The sequence below is a fragment of the Hippopotamus amphibius genome, chromosome 3 (genome assembly GCF_030028045.1).
Source record: "Hippopotamus amphibius kiboko isolate mHipAmp2 chromosome 3, mHipAmp2.hap2, whole genome shotgun sequence".
NCBI lineage: Eukaryota > Metazoa > Chordata > Mammalia > Artiodactyla > Hippopotamidae > Hippopotamus > Hippopotamus amphibius.
In genome coordinates this window covers 158,737,662-158,758,702 of record NC_080188.1, presented here as the reverse complement: position 1 = coordinate 158,758,702, position 21,041 = coordinate 158,737,662, and the positions used below count along the sequence as shown (strand labels likewise).

General features: G+C 40.8%; 1 protein-coding gene across 1 annotated transcript in view; it reads right to left on the bottom strand.

Moving 5' to 3' along the window:
* Nucleotides 1-212: 212 nt before the first annotated feature.
* The window catches only part of HSD11B1 (hydroxysteroid 11-beta dehydrogenase 1), a 34,392-nt gene continuing 13,563 nt past the window's right edge, over nt 213-21,041 (bottom strand). Inside the window, exons 5-6 of the mRNA XM_057727419.1 lie at nt 2,300-2,443; nt 213-822 (exon numbers count right to left, since the gene is read on the bottom strand). Coding sequence (XP_057583402.1) covers nt 605-822; nt 2,300-2,443 — 362 coding nt within the window. The 3' untranslated portion in view covers nt 213-604. The remainder of the gene's footprint in view (nt 823-2,299; nt 2,444-21,041) is intronic.

The following is a 21,041-nucleotide window of genomic DNA, read 5'->3' as shown; positions in this document are numbered from 1 at the left end:
CCACTTCTATGGGTTTGTCCTGGTGGTTCATACCCAGATGTCTTCCTCCGCAGAGGAGCAATATGAAATAATATAAAGAGTATCTGAAATATACAAAATGGTAAAGACATATGTTCACTAAATAAAGAGTAGGGTGATTTCTTCAACTCAAAAACAGATAAAAGGTTCATATCACAAAATAAGAAACGTACACTGAAAAATTTCACATGTATAGATTATGGTTTTAATGGAACCATACTGAATGAGCTGAAGTTACAGTCATGAGGTATGAATTTATAAAGTTTATGTGACCTTTATTATAATTAATATTGATTAAGCATTATAACATTACTACATATGAGGTGAATTTGATATAACTATCTTGTCATTATAGCTGTGGTTACCATCAATTTCACAATTGCTGGTTCATGACATTCATTATAATCACATTTCCACTGTACAAGTGCTAGAGGAACCCCTTAATTGTGAGATGTGATGTGTGACTTGCAACCCCTGGGGAACACTCATTTATCTCTCCAGGGCAATGCCTTCATGATGGAGCTCAGATAAATATCTGGCAGAATTGTACCAGGCTCCCTTATTCTGCCCAGCCCTAAGGAAGTGTTCAGTGGTTTATAAATCTTTCCATATTATATTTTTGTAAGAGGAAAAATTCCATGATCTTCCTCCCTGGATTTCCCAGGAGGAGAGGAGTCAAGGCTGAACTGTCATAATACACTTCATTTTGGCGCAGAGCTCCCCCTTTGATAATCTCCAGGGCACATTCTTCCTTTGGAGATGCTTTTGCATTGAATACTCCATCAACCACTGTCATGGCTGTGTCTGTAGAACGACAAGAGAAGAGTGGGGTTACCCAAGACTGGTAGAGTCTACATGATGGAAGGCCTGAAGTCACCAACAGCTTAGATCTTAGGGGCTGTTTGCCAGTGATTGCTTGGCAAGGCCCCCAGGCCCTGTCGGAAATACTTGGAGAAGACTGGGTATGTTTAGGGCCTGTTGGGCAAAGAGAGGCTTCGTGTTCATATGGGCCCTGTCTTCCTGGATGAAGACTTGTGGGGGCAGCTGGAGGTCACTAGGTGAGAGATTTGAATCATACTCCTCTCTTGGGTGTTTTGGGTGAAGTAAAGGAGCAATACGGGGAGGAGATTGAGGATAGAGGTCATGTGATGACCCAGTAGCTAATGGAAAGTGTTAGTGGGCAAAACCAGAGTGAGGTGTGGTAATGACCATGGCTTTGTAAAAGGATGAGACAGACAAGAATCCAGGCCTTTGCTCCCTCATCAACACCAGCCACTTTCACTTGGAAGAAAACCGTTGTTCCTTGCTCTCCATCCGTGTCCTTCTTGCCCAGTTTCTCTCCCTCTGTCCCTTTCTTGTTTCACTGTGTGTCTTTGTGTTTCTCTCTCTCTTTCTCTTGTTCTGTAACTACTACTCAATTTACTCAATTACTCTTAAGTTTTCTTATCATACTTGCCACATGTTTTAGATAAACTTACATTTGGACTTACAGAAAAGTAGTAAAAAGTGTGCAAAATTTTTCCTTGTATCCCTCACCCTGCTTCCCCCAATCACAACATCATACATAACCATTGTACAATTATCAACAACAGATCTGATAGAATTGAAACAATATTACTAAAAACCTGCAGACTTTATTTTTTCACTGATATCCTTTGTATGTTCCAGGATCTTATCCAGGATTATACTTAGTAGTAATTTCTTCTTATTTTCCCTCTGATCTCTGACAGCTCCTCAGTCTTTCCTTGTCTCTCACGGCCTTGACACTTTTGAAGAGTACTGTTCAATTGATTTGTAGAATGCCCCTCAATTTGGGTTTGTCCATTGTTCTCATACTTAGAATGATGTTATGCATTTTTGGCAAGAATATCCCCCAAATGATACTGTGTCCTTCTCAGTGTATCATATCAAAGGGTTCATGATATCTATGTCTTATTACTGGTGATGTTATTAAGGAAAACAAACTCATATTTTATAAGTCTCACATAGGAAAGTAATGGCCATTGAGTTTTCATGAGGACATTGGGTGTTCAGAATAGGGTCAGGTGATGAGTATGGTGTTACTCAGCACACCTGCTGGTCCGAATGGAAAGAAGGGTCAAAGAGCAGTCAGAGGCTCCACCAGTGACAGAATGCTTCATTAAAGGAGGACTAGTGCTGTCACTGGTTTTCAGTGCATGACACACAGTGGTGTCAGGGAGTTTGGCTCCCTCTTTATTATCCACAATGGTAAGACAGACAATCCATCTACAGGCCATTTATTCTAATCTTTTGACCTTACCTGTGTCTATGAGGCCGAGGATGCAGACGGTGATCGACACATTCACCTTGGCTACTGAATATTCCACCCTGACAGAGGAGAAGAACCCATCCAGAGCAAACTTGCTTGCAGAATAGGCAGCAACAAGTGGACTAGCTACTTTCCCTAAATGATAAAGAAATGGTTTAACATGGTGACCCATTTCAGCTCTGACAGAGCTGATCTGTGTTATCAGGAGCAGGCTGTGTAACCCCTGTGAAGTCCTTTTACCCTGGAAGTCTTGGCTTCTCTCTACTCCCTAAAGAGATGATCACACTGTGTTCAGTTTCTGAAAGAGAAAAAACATTCAGGTATCAAAGAAACTCCCACTGACAAGACTGGGGTGCACTGTGGAGTGCGCTGCAGGAAAGCCTTCAGAGAGGGATTAGCTAGATTTTCAGTAAGGGTGGCAAATAAGTGGAATTACAAAAGAGCCATGTAATTCCACAGCTGCTAATTCTTCCACCTCTGACCCAAGAGCGCTGGAGTCCAAGGGTTTGGCAAGAGTGCTCTACCAACACAGTGACCTATCATTGGTTTACTTTCTACACAAGGGGAATGAAAACGCCCGTCATTATTCTCTATTCCAAATCACTTTTCTTACTTTCATTAGCCCGGTTAATTTTCACTCAGTGTTTTGGAGGATCTGTGTCATATCCCTGATAGCATAACCTATTCTTTATACCCTTTCCAAGAGAAGAGAGTAGAGGTGTCCTGAGACCTTAGACTCTTTGCTAAGCATTGTTATAACAACTACTTTAAAATCCTTGTCTACTAATTCTCAAATCTGGGTCATTTTAAGACATCTCTATTGATTGTCTTTCCTCCCGAGTATAGGTCACATATCCTGTTCTTGTATGTGCTGTAATTTTTCATTGTATCCGTGATATTGTAAGTCTCTGGATCCTGTATATTCCTCCAAAGAGTATCAATTTTTATTTTATATTTTTTGTGGGCAGTTAACTTGGCTGAAACTCTGTGTCTCTTGCAGTAGGTACCAGGTGAAATCTCCATTTAATTATTTGAATTTTAACTGGGCCTCTTGGTAGCTATACTGCCCTGTGAGTATTTCAGGGGACAAATAGAGATTTGAGAAGTATTTATATATAGAATTTGGTGCTCTTCCACTGTGGCTCGTTCTTTTCTGAGATGTCTCCCTTCACTTTCTGGCTGCTACAGAAAACCCACACTCTTCCTTCTGCTTCTACAAGGTAGTCGGATGGCAGATTTCAATCCTAAAAATGGCACTGACTGGGGTCAGCCCTTGAGCTATAAAATTGGGAAACTCACCTAGTGTCATTTCCATGTTTCAATTGCCAGCAACTCTCTAGTTTCTGTCTTCTTTTGCTTCTTCTCTAGTGCTTTCAATAGTTGTTTTCTATATTTTGTCCAAGTTTGTTATCTGGGGAAGATTGTTCTATTGGGTATTGCCCTGCCATTATTGGAATTGGAACCTCTGTGAGTTTTTAAAATATAGTGAAGTTGCATTCCAAATCAATGAAGAAAGAATGACTTAATACAGATGCTGAGAAAGTCGGTTAACTAACTGAAAAAAATTGTCAGCTCTTTGTTTTATATCATATATCAAAAAATAATACATGGAAAATTATGGCAGGTGGTATTGTCTACCCAATATCCAGTTTCCTTTCTTTAATAAGATAATCTAATTTTGTTCAGGATAGCAATGTGTTCAAATAAAAGTATTTACTTCCTCAAGAATTCCTTGGGCTTCCCTGGTGGCGCAGTGGTTGAGAATCTGCGTGCCAATGCAGGGGACACGGGTTCGATCCCTGGGCTGGGAAAATCCCACATGCTGTGGAGCAACTAAGCCCATGCGCCACAACTGCTGAGCCTGTGCTCTAGAGCCTGCGAGCCACAACTACTGAGCCCACGTGCCACAACTACTGAAGCCTGCTGGCCTAGAGCCCTTACTCTGCAACAAGAGAAGCCACAACAATGAGAAGCCCACGCACCACAACAAAGAGTAGCCCCTGCTCGCCACAACTAGAGAAAGCCTGTGTGCAGCAATGAAGACCCAATGCAGCCAAAAATAAAATAAATAAATAAATAATAAAATAAATCTTAAAAAAATAAAAAAGATTTCCTTGCTCTTTTGGGTAGTCATGTGATCTAGACCTGGCCAATGGGATATCTAGCAAATGGGGGTCTCCAGGAAAGATATCGATTACCTGATAAAATAAATGTATTCAGGTGGCATGCAGCTTTTACATTTTGCCTATTCTCATTCTTTCTAAATAGACTACAGATGTGAGGCCTAGCGTTTCAGTAGTCATTTATGAACTTGAGAAAAAGCTGTATATTAATTATATAATTGAGGATTATAGAACAAAAAATGTGACATGAGCTTAGATTCTTGAAGATATAGTAAGTCCTCCAAACCAGTCCTGAACTTATTACCCAAGAAAAAGGAAACCCTATTTAGTGTTCAGCCATTGTAAGTGGAGTTTTTGTTACATGTGGAGCAGAATGAATCTTCTGACTGATTAAAAAATTCAATCAGAGAAAGGATAATATGGACAAACACTTATCAGATTCTTGTTTATGAAACATCGTTCTAACATAAAAGTAAAAGAAGACATGTAAAGGCAAAGAATATTTGATTAAATAAAATGTAAAATTTCTGTATGTCAAAATGGTAACTATAATAATTCCACTATAAAGGTCAAGGGTAAATGATAAACTAGAAACTCAATTTCAACATTTTAGGCAGACAAAAGCTTAATATCCTCAATCTTTAATGTGTAAAGAACTCTTAAAAATTCAAAAAATACAAACAAATCTCTGTAGGGAACCACTCCATCCTCAATCCTCAATCATGAGTTTTGGCTTGAGATAACTCTACAGTCAAGTTCCAGGAATGGGTGTGTGACACAACATGTCCAAACAGAGTTTCTGATACCACTGGGTTACTGACTAATCTAAGGCTGGACCAAAGACCCAAGTAGGGCTTCAAGACACATTGTTGTTGCTTAACCAGAATTTAGTTCCCTTTTCTTCCTCTGTATCAGAACCCCAATTGAATTCATCTTTCCACCTGTTGCAGAGACTGTGGTATTCTCTCCATATATTTTCTGCCCATTTTCCTTAGTAGTAGAATCTCAGATTTGTAGCTGGGCTCAGTTATCTGGAATAAAGTCCACATTTCTTGGCTTCTTTCAGCCAGATGTTGCCAAATGACTAAGTGCTGTCCGATAAATTGTATACAGAAGTGCATCATGTGATTTCTGGGATGTGGCCTTAAAGGAAGGAATCCGTCTCTCCCTTCTCAATCCTTCCTCCTTCTTGGTTCCCGAAGGTGGGCATGTTGGCTGTAACCCCAGAACTATCATGGATCGTGAAGTAGACACTGTACATTGAGAATGGCAGAGCATTTAGAGAAAAGAAGGAACCTGGGTGACCGTGGAGCTGCCATCCTAGCCCTACACTGCTTACTGCAGACTTGACTTACCTTTTAACGTATTACATCCACTGTTATTTTAGGTTTTCTGTGTCAGACAGCTGCACCTAATCCATATTGAAAGTCCCGCTCACTTTTGTAGCCCATGTGCCAAAGGAAAGCTGATATCACCTCTAGCTCTAGAGGTGGCTTGTATGATTTATTTAATACCATCTTCCTTGCCCATGATTGATACAGGTATGGGCACAGGGCCCATTTTTAAAAAAAATTTTTTTTGGCTCTTTATTGTAATATAATTGCTTTACACTCTTGTACCAGCTTTTGAGGTACACTGAAGTCAATCAGCTGTATTTATACACATATCCCCATATCCCCTCCCTCCGGCAACTCCCCCCCACCCTCCCTGTCCCGGCCGTCTAAGGCATCACCCATCATCGAGTTGATCTCCCTTTGTTATACTGCAACTTCCCACTAGTTATCTATTTTACAGTTGGTAGTATATATATGTCTATGCTACTCTCTCACTTCGTCCCAGCTTCCCCTTCACCCCCACCACCCCAACCTCGTGTCCTCCAGTCCATTCTTTGCATCTGCATCTTTATTCTTGTCTTGCCACTGGGTTCATCAGTACCATTTTTTTTTTTTTTTTTAGATTCCATATATATGACTTAGCATACGGTATTTGTTTTTCTCTTTCTGGCTTACTTCACTATGACAGACTCTAGGTCTATCCACCTCATTACATATAGCTCCATTTCATTCCTTTTTATAGCTGAGTAATATTCCATTGTATATATGCCACATCTTCTTTATCCATTCATCTGTTGATGGGCATTTAGGTTGCTTCCATGTCCTGGCTATTGTGAATAGTGCTGCAATAAACATTACGGTACATGTTTCTTTTTGGATTATGGTTTTCTCTGGGTATATGCCCAGTAGTGGGATTACTGGATCATATGGTAGTTCTATTTTTAGTTTTTTAAGGAACCTCCAAACTGTTTTCCATAGTGGCTGTACCAACTTATGTTCCCACCAACAGTGCAGGAGAGTTCATAGGGACCATATTGGACGAAAGATACTTGAGGGGAATTTTGTTGGAGTGTCTGGGAAAGTTCCTTGTCCTTATGGGAGTGTTTCTTGAAGTTGAAATCCTGTTTCTCTTCTGCTGGACGTTTTTGTGTATGGATGTGAGGGCTGAAATTGCTGCATCTATCTCACTGTCAGCCTGAGGATGAAGCCACACGTGGAAGAGAGCAGAGCAAGAGAGTCACGGGGACACTGAGCTTGAGCCAAGTCAATTGTGAAGCCTGCCCTGCATCTGGACTTCCAGTTATAATTTTCCTTATTGTTCAAGCTAAAAATAGATCCAAATTGTTTATAAGAATAGAATAATGGTTAAAAGTATGAGCTCTAGAGTCAGACGACCTGGATGTAAAATCCCACGTATGCCATTTCTCAGCTGTAATATGTGGATAATAATATTACTAAGCTGAAGTAATCCATGTAATAGACTTAGCACAAACTGACACATAGAAAGCACTTAGCAAATGCTATTATTATTAGTATTAATATTTCAAATTGGTGAGAAGAGTATGAGTTGTTCAAAAAGTCGTGTTGGAACAAATAGCTAGCTATTTGGAGAAAAGAAAAAAGCCATTTTAATAAATAAATTCAAATTATATTAGAGAATATATGTGGAAAATAATATAATAAAATGAATGAATATATAGCTTTAAGATAAGAGATACTTCTTAAAGCATGAACTCAAAGGCATGTGCTATAAAGGAAGAAATAAAGAGGTTTGAATATATGAGATTTAAAAAGCTTCAGTGCACTAGAAATGCTTGCCATTGCCTTCCTACACACATCCCCTTTGAAAAGATTTTGTCTTTCCATCCATAGAAGGTCAGGTCAGTGGTAGCTAACATGCACAATGGCTTGAACATGCATGATGGTCTCTCTCTCTCACAAAATTGAAATAAACAACACAAGGATTCTAATTAGCTGCTGTGGATTTTGAACTAAAAAGTTATGTAAGATTGGGACCTGTGTAGGGATTTCTGGTCTTGGGAAAGGATGAGTAAACAGACAAACAAAATAAGTAACCATATGGAGCAGGCAAACAAAATAAGCATGAAAGTTGGAGCTAAATAAGAGCTAACATTTACTTAGCTCTTAAATCTACTTTAAAGTCCAAAGGCTAGATAATTGCTGAAGTTGCATGGTTAATGAGTGGGAAAACAAGGATTCAAATCAGAATTCAAATTTGACTCTAGGTACTTCTGTGGTGGCACAATGGTTAAGAATCTGCCTGCTAATGCAGGGGACACGAGTTCGATACCTGGCCCGGGAAGATCCCACATGCTGCAGAGCAACTGAGCCCGCAGGCCACAACTACTGAGCCCACGTGCCACAACTATTGAAGCCCACGTGCCTAGAGCCTGTGCACCAAATCAAGAGAAGCCGCCACAATGAGAAGCCTGTGCACTGCAACAAAGAGTAGCCCCCACTGCCGCAACTAGAGAAAGCCCATGTGCAGCAACAAAGACCTAGCACAGCCAATAGATGAATAAACAAACAAACAAATAAAAAAATTTGACTCTAGTGGCCCACACTTTCAAGCATAAGGTGGTATTTCCTCTGCAGAAGTCATTGTTCTTCACATGAGTGTTTCTCAGGAGCCATGTGTCAAATTCAGCCATTCCTAAGTGGGTAAAAATTCTCTCTACTTGACAATTAAGCCCCAAATAGGCAAAATTTGTGAAGAGCAGAATATTTTCACTTTTAAGCTGACAGATGTGGGTACCGATAAATAGATAGGGCTAGTTACTACTAGTCCCTTTGTATTAGTTTCCTGGGCTGCCATAACAAATTTCCACAAACTTGGAGGCTGGGACAACAGGCATTTATTCTCTCATAGTTCTGGAGGTTAGAAGTCCGAAACCAAAGTATTGGCAGGGCCACATTCCCTCCAAAGTCTTTAGTGGAGAATCCTTTCTTATTTTTAAGATCTTCCTCTTTGGTATCCCTTGGCTTGTAGATACATCACTCCAGTCTCTGCCTCCATCTTCACAATTTTGTGTGTGTCTTTTGCTCTTCTTATTAAAACACTTTTCATTGGATTTAGGCTCACCCAGATAATCTGAGATGATCTCATTTTGAGAGCCTTAATTATATCTGCAAAGACCCTTTTCCATATAAGCTTACATTCACAGGTTCCAGGTGGACATATGTTTGGGGGGGGGGTCACCTGGGCAGGGTCACCCTTCAGCCCACTATACCCTTCTAGGTGATTATAAAGATATTGACTGTGGCATTTCATAATGTATCTGTCCAGGTAGCAACAGAAATGCAGAAGCAAGGGACCATGTGAACCCATAGTCTGCATTCCTGTAGCAGTGATTTTTGTCCCACTAATGGAGCTTAGTGTATTCCATTTTCTACTCTTGATTATGTCTTAGGTAATGCTCAAAGTACAAAAAAGGATTCTAAGTTGTTTTGCAGGAGAAAAGGAGACAGATTTTTTTTTATTGTTGTTGTTTCTGAGAGGGAGGTGAGAAAGGAGAGAAAGGGAAAGAGGAAGAAAGGAGAGGGGTAGAGAAGGAACCAGACATGGCAGAAGAGTTTTTGAAAAACTCATCAGATAGATGTATCATTTCAAAAATGTTTTAAATGGTGAAGAAAAATACTCAATTGACATACAGATGGCCAAAAGGAACATGAAAAGTGCCCAATATCACTAATTATTAGAGAGATGCAAATCAAAACTACAATGAAGTATCACCTCACACTGGTCAGAATGGCCATCATCAAAAAGTCTACAAATAACAAATGCTGGAGACGGCGTGGAGAAAAGGCGACCCTCCTACACTGTTGGTGGAAATGTAAAGAGTTACTGTGGAGAACAGTATAGAGGTTCCTTAAAAAATTAAAAATAGAGTTACCATATGATCCTGCAATTCCACTCCTGGACATATATCCAGAGAAAATTCTAATTCGAAAAGAGACACGCACCCCAATGTTCATTGCAGTACTATTTGCAATAGCCAAGACATGGAAACACCCTAACTGTCCATCGACAGATGAATGGATAAAAAAGATGTGGTATTGAATACACACACACACACACACACACACACACACACACACACACACAAATGGAATATTACTCAGCCATAAAAAGAATGAAATACTGTGATTTGCAGCAATGTGGATGGACCTAGAGATTATCATACTAAGTGAAGTAAGCCAGAGAAAGATAAATATCATGATATCACTTATATGTGGAATCTAAAAAAAAATGATACAAATGAACTAACTTACAAAGCAGAAATAGACCCACAGACATAGAAAACAAATTTATGGTTACCAAAGGGGAAAGGGGGGAGGGATAAATTAGGAGTTTGGGATTAACATAAACACACTACTATATATAAAATAGATAATCAACAAGGACCTACTGTATAATACAGGGAAATCTACTTGATATTTTGTAGTAACCTATAATGGAAAAGAATCTGAAAAAGAATAGGTATATCCATATGACCCAGCAATCCCACTACGGGGCATATACCCAGAGAACACCATAATGCAAAAAGACACATGCACCCCAGTGTTCACTGCAGCACTACTTACAATAGCCAGGACATGGAAGCAACCTAAATGTCCATCAACAGATGAATGGATAAAGAAGATGTGGTACATATATTCAATGGAATATTACTCAGCTGTAAAAAGGAACGAAATTAGGACATTTGTAGAGTCATGGTTGGACCTAGAGACTGTCATACAGAGTGAAGTGAGTCAGAAAGAGAAAAACAAATATATTAACACATATATGTGGAATATAGAAGAATGGTACAAATCAACTGGTTTGCAAGGCAGAAATAGAGACCCAGATGTAGAGAACAAACATATGGACACCAAGTGGGGAAAGGGGGTGGGGGCGGGGGGGTTGGGGTGTGATGAATTGGGGGTTTGGGATTGTCATATATACATTACTAATAAAAAATCAAATTAAAAAAATAGGTATATATATGTATAACTGAGTCACTTTGCTGTACACCTGAAACTCACACACACACACACACACAGAAAATACTGAACTATTAGACAAGGGTCAAGATTGAACAGACTACTGAAAGTTATTCATCTTTATTATGAAACTTATGCATGAGGTACACTGTAACCTAACTACCTGTGGGAACTGTCAGTTTTTCATCTGAAGGCTGCAGCTCTCATTGACATTCATTATAACCGTATTTCATCTCTCAAATTTTGTGACCTGCCATTGACCTACAAACCTTTAAACCAGTAGTTCTAATATTTAATTCTCATAAGGACCATGTGGTAAGAACATGCAGATTTGAGCCCACCTCCTCCTCAGTCTTCTAGTTCTTATTCTGGGGTAAGGGCTGTGCTGAAGGGTTCAGTAGGAAAGAGGGTCTTTATCCATAAACCATATCTAGGATGGTTTTAAGGTTGGATATGGGAGCAGGAAAGGCATGGCGACATAAGCTTACGGAACCTGATCTAGGAACTTACGGGAGAAATGGAGGGGGAAGGTCTTTGGGAGGGGCTGAAGTCTCTCACAATGACAACTGGATGAGCCGTCAGTAAATTATGAGTTGTTGTATCTCTTTAGAGCTCATACTAGTATGATCAGGGAAAATGTGTCCCAAATCTAAAGTGGATATTCAGGTGAAGAAAGACATCGGACTAACCAGGAAACTCCACCTGCAGGAGGTAAGTTCTGAACTCTGCTTTGATGAAAGGAAGTGCAGGAAGGGCCAGGGTGGTGGGGGAATGGTTTGTACAAAGACTAGAGGTGGGAATGAGTTAGTTACAACAAAAAGCCAATAGAACAAGAAAAATAATAACAAAGTTTATTGTATTTTCTCCTCTGTAAAAGTGTAGGCTTATAAGCACTTACCAAAACCCTTAGGGCCTGATGTGTTATGGAATTATTTTTGGAATTTAGAAAATGGTGTAAGGCTCATACTGTATATTACGTAACACTCCCAGTAGGGCCTGGGGAGGCATCCTGTAAGCAAACACATTATTTCTGCACTCAGATATTTGAAAGTTCACACTAAGATAAAGGCTTTAAGTAGCCTCACTTTAGTTCAAGTTAAATTAATTACAGTAAGTCCTCCACATATGAACAAGTTCTGTCCCGATAAAGTGAGCCTAGGTACCCAACTAACACAATTGGCTATATAGTACTGTACTGTAATAGGTTTATAGTACTTTTCACACAACTAATACATAAGAAACAAACACAAAAAATAAAGAAAACATTTTTTAATCTTATAGGACAGTACCTTGAAAAGTACAGTAGTACAGTACAACAGCTGGCATACAGGGGCTGGCATCCAGTGAAAAGGCAAGAAGAGTTACTGACTGGAGGAGGAGGAGGAGGTGGGAGATGGTAGAGCTGAAGGATCTTCAGCAGTAGGAGATGGAGGGCAAGCTGCAATTTCACTCATGCCTGATGATGGCACAGGTTCTGATTCCTTGCTAGATTCAATTCTATCTACCTTCTTGAAAAGACGATCTAGTGATGTCTGGGTAGTAGCTCTTTTTTTCTCATCATAGATGACATGGTAGCACTGGATTGCATTCTGAATGGCTGCTGCAACCTTTGTGTACCATTCTATGTTTGGGTCCTGTGCTTCAAAAACTAACAGCGCCTCCTCAAACAAGGAAAATTCCCTTGCCATTTCCTGCGTCATGAATCTCTTTGGTTCTTCAGTTACTTCTTCCTCTTATCCCTCTTGGTCCTTTCTCTGGGCGTCTACTTCCATCAGGTCTTTGTTAGTAAGCTCCTCATGTTGCACACCAACAGTACTGTACAGTAAAGTACACAAAAGCACAACCACTTGTAGAGGATGCATGCACGTGACAATGTACGCCAGGCACGTGAACTAACTTACGTGATTGAACATGCGACCGCACGTTTGCATCTTTGAAAGTTCGCAACTTGAAGGTTCATATCTAAGGGACTTACTTGTATATAGAATTAATTATTTTAAAAAATCCTTGGTTTTGGGAGCTTTTTTTTTTTAAACCCCCCACATCTTTGTGGATTTTGAAATTGCAGATAAGGATTGTAAACCAGTCTAGGCTCACTAAAGGAAAGCTGAGACAAAAAAAATTAAAAAAAAAAAGGAAAGAGGAAAAAACCTCCTAGGTTTTCACTATTCCGAACAATCTTGGTGCATTTCATTAAAGTCTGTTTTCTGTTCACAGCACTGTTCTTAATCATTTCCCCACATACTGCTAATTAATTAGATTGTGTGAGGAAACCTTTTGCATTCTGCTCTAGGTAAAATATATTTCAAAGTTTCAGAGAGCTGAAGATGGCAAAACCCCTCTAAAAGACACAGACTTTCATTTTTCAAAAAGGATCTTTGAACTAAGGTGCCTTGGTGAAAATGGAATAAATATTATGTAATAGGATGTTAAAATTGGACTTTTCCTGCTCTAATTTCAGCTGAGGTTCAAAGACTAAGAACATAGTAAATGGCAATGGCCTCCATATTCTGAAGGAAGGTTCCAGACTACCCGTGAACCTTAGGTAGGATGTGGTAACACAAACAAACTCCACCCTCCCCCCCAAACCCTGAAAACAAAATCAAGTTTGCAACACACAGACCTTTAATCATCCCGAGGGAATATAAAGAACTGAAGGTGGAAAGGTCAGAGAGGACAGGTGTTAGGGCAGGGAAATGAACAGTGTCTTAATGAGCTTCCAAGAAGAAGCGGTTAATATTTATGAGAGGAGCTTCAAGGGCACATCATAGTGAACTTGTCCCCAGGACTTTGAAGGGCACTAAGGGCTGGGGTTTGACACAACCTGAGAGATACTGGTTACGGGCAAGGCCACTGCAGAGCTGGTGCAAATTGTGTCATGCGTAAGGGAACCCTCCCTGTGGGGGGCCTGAAATCCAGCCCTGGGCCTTGTTCCAGGGCTCATCCCTTCTCCCATGGAGTCATTTCCAGTCCTGCCCAAAAGGACAGCCCTATGTGATGAGTGTATTCGTCTGCATTCCCACTGTATTCTCAGAGTCTGAGGGAAATAACATATGCACCTGCTGCCCAGCTCACAGGAAGAACTAACTATCCCAGCAGGGACCTCCAAAGAACACACGAAAGCACCCAGTGCAAGAGTCAGGTGTGGTCATCCTCCCAGTCCAGAGAACATGATCTTTCAACATGCACTGTGTCCAGAGGAGACCGAAGCTGTAATAGCTGGGTACCAGCCAAGGGAGATCTTTCCTACCCTGAACTCCTCTTCCCTGCATTCTCCTTTTCCTTTTTTAGGAGAGGCTAGAGGGAGCCCCTTGAGTGGGAGGAGATGGGGAAGAGGAGGAAAGGCTGAACACATCTTTCTTTCCTGTCCCAGATTTCCTATGACAATAGGTTCAAGCTTGATGAGGGGAGAAGCTTTACTTAAAGTTAAATTACAAGTGACTGGACATTTTAATTACTGAAGTGAGACCCTTCCTGAGACTGGAAACTGCTGGAGCATCTTTTATTATCCTAGAGTGTTGCCATGTGCCCTTGATCACATCAGGTTCAGAGAAGAACTCACCTGTAGAACAGGTCTGAAGGAAAGAATAAATTTGTTTTCTGATTGCACCCTACAAGATCCACTTGTTCAACTATTATTCAAAAAATATGCCAGAATATGAACCTAATTAAATCAAAAATAAATACACAAATGTACTGTCCTCATATGCATGAAGCAGACAAGAAAGTAAAGGGATTAGAAGCCTGAGTGCTTTTGCTCAGGGTTAAGTTTTGGTTTATGTAGGGAGAATGGAGCCGATAGATTTATCTTTTGGGAAATTTTAGACCACAAAGAAACAGAGCTATGGTGACCATATCTTCTGAAGCAAAATATGGGGCATGGAGTCTAGCAAGTAAGAGTGCAGACTTGGTGATAAATGGGACAGACTGTTTGCAATTAGCTCTGTCCCAAAAACGCAGGGACTTAGCCACTGTAGAAATAGCAAGAGCCAGAGGGCTGGCGGATTAGCTGTGTGCTGGAGCTTGTTAGCTGAGCAGAAGAGGTCAAAAGCAGGCCTTGGTGCTTTTGTTCATCCACTGCATACCCTCCATCCCCAACTGCTTTGCTGAGACTTTGAAATTATTTCCATTTCAAAGGCAGATTTTAAACTACTTTAATTGAGAGCTCAGAAGAAAGTGCACGGGATTGAAAAGCTTCATTCCTGCATGTCCTTAGACTTTCAGAGTGACCCCACGAAAATGTGCCACATCCTCTCTTGAGCAAGCCCCAACTTAAGGTTCATCAGGTGTCAGAGGCTGGGTCCTGCCCATTTTTTTCTAGCTCTTCCTAAAATATTTTTTCTCAGCTGGGACCCTCATCGTCTAAACTTTGGTTTAGTTGTTTGGGTTGAGCTGGGTTCTAAAGATAAATCCATCTCTTTACTCCAGGCTTTGGTATACTGAGGTGTCGTCGTAGGTATTCTTTTTTAAATTTTTAAATTAATTTTATTTATTTGCAGTGTTGGGTCTTTGTTGCTGGGCGGGCTTTCTCTAGTTGAGGTGAGTGGGGGCTACTCTTCATTATGGTGCGCTGGCTTCTCATTGAGGTGGCTTCTCTTGTTGTGGGGCACAGGCTCTAGGCGTGCAGGCTTTAGTAGTTGTGGTGCATGGGTTCAATAGTGGTGGCTTGCGGGCTCTGGAGTGCAGGCTCAGTAGTTGTGGCTCATGGGCTTAATTGCTCCGAGGCATGTGGGATCTTCCCAGCCCAGGGATTGAACCCATGTCCCCTGCACTGGCAGGCAGATTCTTAACCACTGCACCACCTAGGAAGCCCCTCATCAGAGATATTGAGACAACCCACAATCCAATAATAATAGAAGCAATGGAATGAATGGGATTGCCCAGGGAAAGTTTGTTGGGTGAAAAGTGACATAAGGGCTTACAATGGAAAGAATCCTGAGGAAGCCAACAAGAATGAACTGAGACAGGCAGTCAGAGCAGCTGGAGGAAACCAGGGAAGGATTTTGGCTGAAGACAGGGGAGTGTATGGCGTAGAATCAGCACAAAATCCTGCAAAGATGAGATAAAACCTGTTACTAAATTTCACAAGGTGACTTTGGCAAGAGCATTTCTGTGAAGGTATGGGGCCTGGGAAATGTAGCTCCTCCTATTGCCCTAGAGCTTCAGCACATCTCCGAAGGCAAGAATAAAAGAATAGATTTTAAGAACCCCCACAGTTGAAGGGTGGGCCCAAACCAGTTCCACCAGCATCACCAAATCTCCCACATGCAGCCCACATAGCTGTGCTTGGTGAGAGGAGAGTTGTCAGTGTCCTATGCTTTCATCCACCAGGTGTCATGTTCATCCACCAAGGGTCAGGGGAGGCATTTGCATTGCCTTCACCTTAAGCCGGATGAGAGGGGCTTCAAGAAGATTATTTGGAGACCTTAATAGTATCCCCAGAGTTTGGGGATTGATATTTGACTCACACCTGGAAGTCTAAAGGCAAGAGGCAGGGCTGGAACTGCTCTAGCTTGAGAGTGTGCACTGTGGGATCAAATATATCTACACACAACCTGCTTCTCAGAGACCTGGGAGGGGTGCTAGGGGAACTGGCCTGGGGTCACCTGCTTAGGCATGGTGGGTGGACTGGGTCAAGAAGGCTGGATTGATTGAAGCCCTGGCACTGAGGAGGACATTTAAAGGAGTGAACTAGAGGAACCATTGTTTATGCCAAGGGGGGTCTCCTGCAGGGGATCTCTGAGGAACCCACAAAAAAGCCCCATAAAGTCCACTCTCACTTCCTCCAAGTCACTAGAGCCCTAATATGGGGATTTTTGTTTTCTTTTAAAATAATTTCAGACCTATGGAGGAGTTGCAGGAATAGTACAAGTAACCCCCCCCTTGTTGAACTATTTGAGAGTAATTGCTATAATTAAGGTAGTTGATGACCTGATATCCCATCACTTCTGAATATGTTAGCATGCATTTCTTACACGTAGGGACATTCTCCTACATAACCATCCAAATGAGGAAAGTAATTTGTTAGTTTCTTAGACCTGCTGTAATACTTTACTATAAGCTGGGTAGCTTAAGACAACAGAAATGTATTTTCTCACAGTTCTGAAGTCCAGAAGTCTGAAATCAAGGTGTTTGCAGGGCTGCACTCTCTCCAAAGGCTCTATGGGAGGGAAAATCTTCTTTTGCCTCTTCTGGCTTCCAATGGCTGTCAGCATTCCTTCCAGCTACAAACTCTGCCTCTATCTTCGCGTGGAGCTCTCCTTGTCTCCTTCTGTCTTTGTCTTCTCTGCTGGCTCTTGTAAGGACACTGGTCATTAGATTTAGGGCCCACCCAGATAGTCTTGGATGATATATTTCAAGATCCTTAACTTAATCACATCTGCAAAGGGCTTTTTTCTAAATAAGTTCATCTACACAGGTTCAGGGAGTTTGGATGTAGACATATCTTCTGAAGGCCACCATTCAGACTATTCCATCAACATTGATGTATCCCTTTCATCTAGTCCAATGACCCCATTCAAATTTGTCACATGTCCCAACGATATTCTTTATAGCAAAGGATTCAATCGAGGATCACATTGCATAGAGTTGTCATGACTTTTTAGCTTCCTTCAAAGTGGAACCTTCTCTAGTCTTTCCTTGACTTTTGTGACTTTGACACTGTCGAAGAGTACTGCCAGTCATTTTGTACTGGAGCTGGCTTACCCTGGTTCATGAGAGCTGGTTGTCCAATTTTCATGAATTTTGTATGCAGGTTGATCTCATGTTGATATGGCTATCAAGAGATTATTTATACCCTGGAAATGCTAGAAAGCAGATTTCTTAATGTTCCCCTTCTAGCAAGCTAGTTGGTAAACATTTACCAGCACACTGCAGATGAATGTCCCTCAGTTTGGATTTCTTTGTTTCCTTATGATTTGATTCAGGCATATCTTTTTGGCAGAATCATACAAGTAATTATCTTCTCTTCACACTGTATCCTGTAAGATGATGCATGATTTCAAATTATTCCATTACTGGTGATGTTATGTAACTTTGATCATTTGATTCAGGTGGTATCTCTGAGGTCTCTCTACTGTAAAATTACTCTTTTTTCTTCTGTAACCAATAAGTATTTTGTAGGATGTTCCTTTTTTTTTTTTTTTAGTATCTTAACCATTTTAAAGTCTACAGTTCAGTGGCATTAAGTACATTCATACCGTTGTGCAGCTATCACCACCTTATATCTCCAGAGCTCTTTTCATCTTGCAAAACTGAAACTCTGTATCTATTAAAGAATAACTCCCCTTTTCCCCCTCCCCAGAGTCTCTGGCAACCATCACTTTACTTTCTCTCTATGACCTTGCCTACTCTCAGTACCTTATATAAGTTTAATCATGCAGTATTTGTCTTTTTGTGACTGACTTACTTCACTTAGAATAATGTTGTCGTTTTATCTATGTTGTAACATACATTAAAATTTCCTTTCTTTTTAAGGCTGACCACAGTTCAGTTTGCTTATCTATTGTCTGTCGATGGACACTTGGGTTGCTTCCATGTTTTAGCTATTGTGAATAATGCTGCCATGAACGTGAGGGTACAAATATCTCTTCAAGACTCTGCTTTCTAAAAATATTGAATCACTGTGTTGTACAGCTGAAAGTGATATAACATTGTAAATCAACTATACTTCAATTTAGAAAAAGAAGGAAAAAAAGAAACACACTCTGCTTTCAATTCTTTTGAGTATATACCCAGGAGTGGAATTTCTGGATCATATGGTAATTCTATTTTTAATGTTTGGAGGACCCTCCACCTATTTTCCATGGCAGCTGCACCACCATTCTACGTTCCCATCAACAGTATACAAGAATTTCTGATTTCTTCTTGTCAACAGCTGTTACTTTTTGTTTCTGTTTTTGATATTGGCCATCTTGACAGTTGTGAGGTGATATCTTCTTGTGGTTTCAATTTGCATTTCTCTGATAATTAGTGATGTTGAGCATTTTTCATATACCTGTTGGCCATTGGTATGTCTTCTCTGGAGAAGTGTCTATTCAAGTCCTTTGCCCATTTTTGAATCAGGTTTTTTTTTGTTATTGTTGAGTAGGGTGGTACTTTGAGACTGTAAATACTGTGTTTGTTATTAAACTTTTACCCACCAGGTTTAGCATTGACTGATGCTCCCTGGATAAATGATGCTTACCAAATGATGCTTTTACTGGTTTCATTATTCCTTCTATATTTATTACTTGGTTTTTTTATTGTATAGCAAAACCTTCTTCTCTCCCCATTTATTTGTTCATGTTTTTATTTATATCATTATGAATTCTTATTGTATGTAATGGTTTATAATCTTATCATTACTGTTTATTTGAATGCCCCAATGGTCCCAGATTTGGCTAGTGGGAACCCATGAAAAGTTTCTGTGTTCTAGTAATGTGTCCCTATTATTCTTTGAGCAGTTCTTTACTTACAGGCACAACAAGATTTTCAGGTTCATCTTGCACCTTTCTGGCCATTGCCCTGGAATCAGCCATTTCTCCGAGATGTCTCCAAGAATGATATTTAGAAACTAAGATCCAGGTGCTAAGTGTGCTCCCAGGGCCTCTCAGATGACAGAGCTAGGGAACATGCACACATATGTAGACACATGTATCTATATTTCCACATCTATCTATGTATATTAAAACTGTTGATTCATACCAACACCTCCAATTCCAATTCAACATCACAGGATTCATTCTAATTTTCTTCCTTTTCATATTGGTAACTCCAAACGTGAGAACCTAGCTTCTGTTATGCTCAGGGTATACTACTTATTTGATTAATGCCCTTGTATATGATTATTCTTTGGTTGCTTCTGCACCCTCTATGTGGATGCCCTCTCCAGTGTACCTAGGCTCTGACACCCCCATGCCAGGCCACATGGATGCCCTCTTCACTCCACATTGGGCTGCCCCATTGCAGTCCCTTTACACATACCTTCTTTGCCTCTCTTAGTTCTGACACCCCATCCCAGGTGCCACATGAACACCCTCCCTTGCCTACTTGAGCGCTACAACTTTACACCAGATACCACTGCTGGCCCTGTGTGGACACCTTCCTTATCTCAGTCTCTATATCCCAAGTCAGGCTGCCACTGCTTCTTGACAGAAGCAATATTTAAGGAAGATTATCCAAAGTACACAAGTGACTCAGACATGTCTACCATTGCCTACCTTGCTTCTAGCCTAACTTTGCCTTTCTCAGCGTGGCCTCACTATTTGACCTGAGTCAATGACCATACCTTTCTAGGCTGGTCATCATAAATGACTTGGGGGGAGACTTATAAAATTCAGCTGAGCCAGTTAGATACCTCTTGTGGGGGGGGGGGGGGCGGGTGGGATTTTAGAGTTGGAAAATTGAGAGACCAAGAGAGTTGGCAATGGGGATGAAGTCAAGAGTGCACTGAGAGCTGTCATGTTGAGAAAGGACTGTGATAGCCAGATTGAACTCTGTCCCAAATGAAGCAGAGATTAATAGGGAGAGTAGGAAGAGGAGCAGATGTGCCGAGGGAAGCAGTTATGACCTGACCATGCTACCTCTGGGAGATCCCAGCCGCAATTCCCCCATGGCCAGCTGTCTCCCCAGGGTTGTACTGAGACAGATGTGGGCCAATGATTTGGCACCCCTTCAAAGTAATATTCTTTAAATATCGTTCACATTTACTTATTTAGTGAGTACAGGGAAAGACTAATTTTCTAAAGCTAGAAATAAAGGATTTTTTATATGCACTTATTACACGGAGGTTCCTGAACCAGACAACTTCATGGAAAAACATTAAAAAATTTAAGACCCATATAGTACACTCAACTCTGTCATACATTAATTGGAATCTGACTTCAGGCACGTGTCCATTGGCTATTTTCAGTGTTGGTAGCTTTGCTCCTAGGTGCATAGACACGTTGAAAAAAAATCCGACAACAAATGTTTTTGTAAATATATCTATGACTGGATTGATGATTATTCCTTGATAGAGTCTTAGCATTATATTTGCTGGGTGAAGACAGGAGGGAGCAGAACCACGCAGGGTCCCCCAGCCCCAAGTACAAAAGCCCCTCTATGTTTGTAGAAAAGCCTCTTGTTTGTAGAAAAGCTGAAGTCTCCCAGGCCCTCTAGTGTCACAAAAGAGCAGGCTAATGATTAGGGCAATAGAGTCACAGTCTCAGTGTCTGATGCACATTCCTGAGCTGTTTTTCAGATACTATAACTGCCACCAGAGGGCATGACATAAGCTGTTCCATCTTGAGC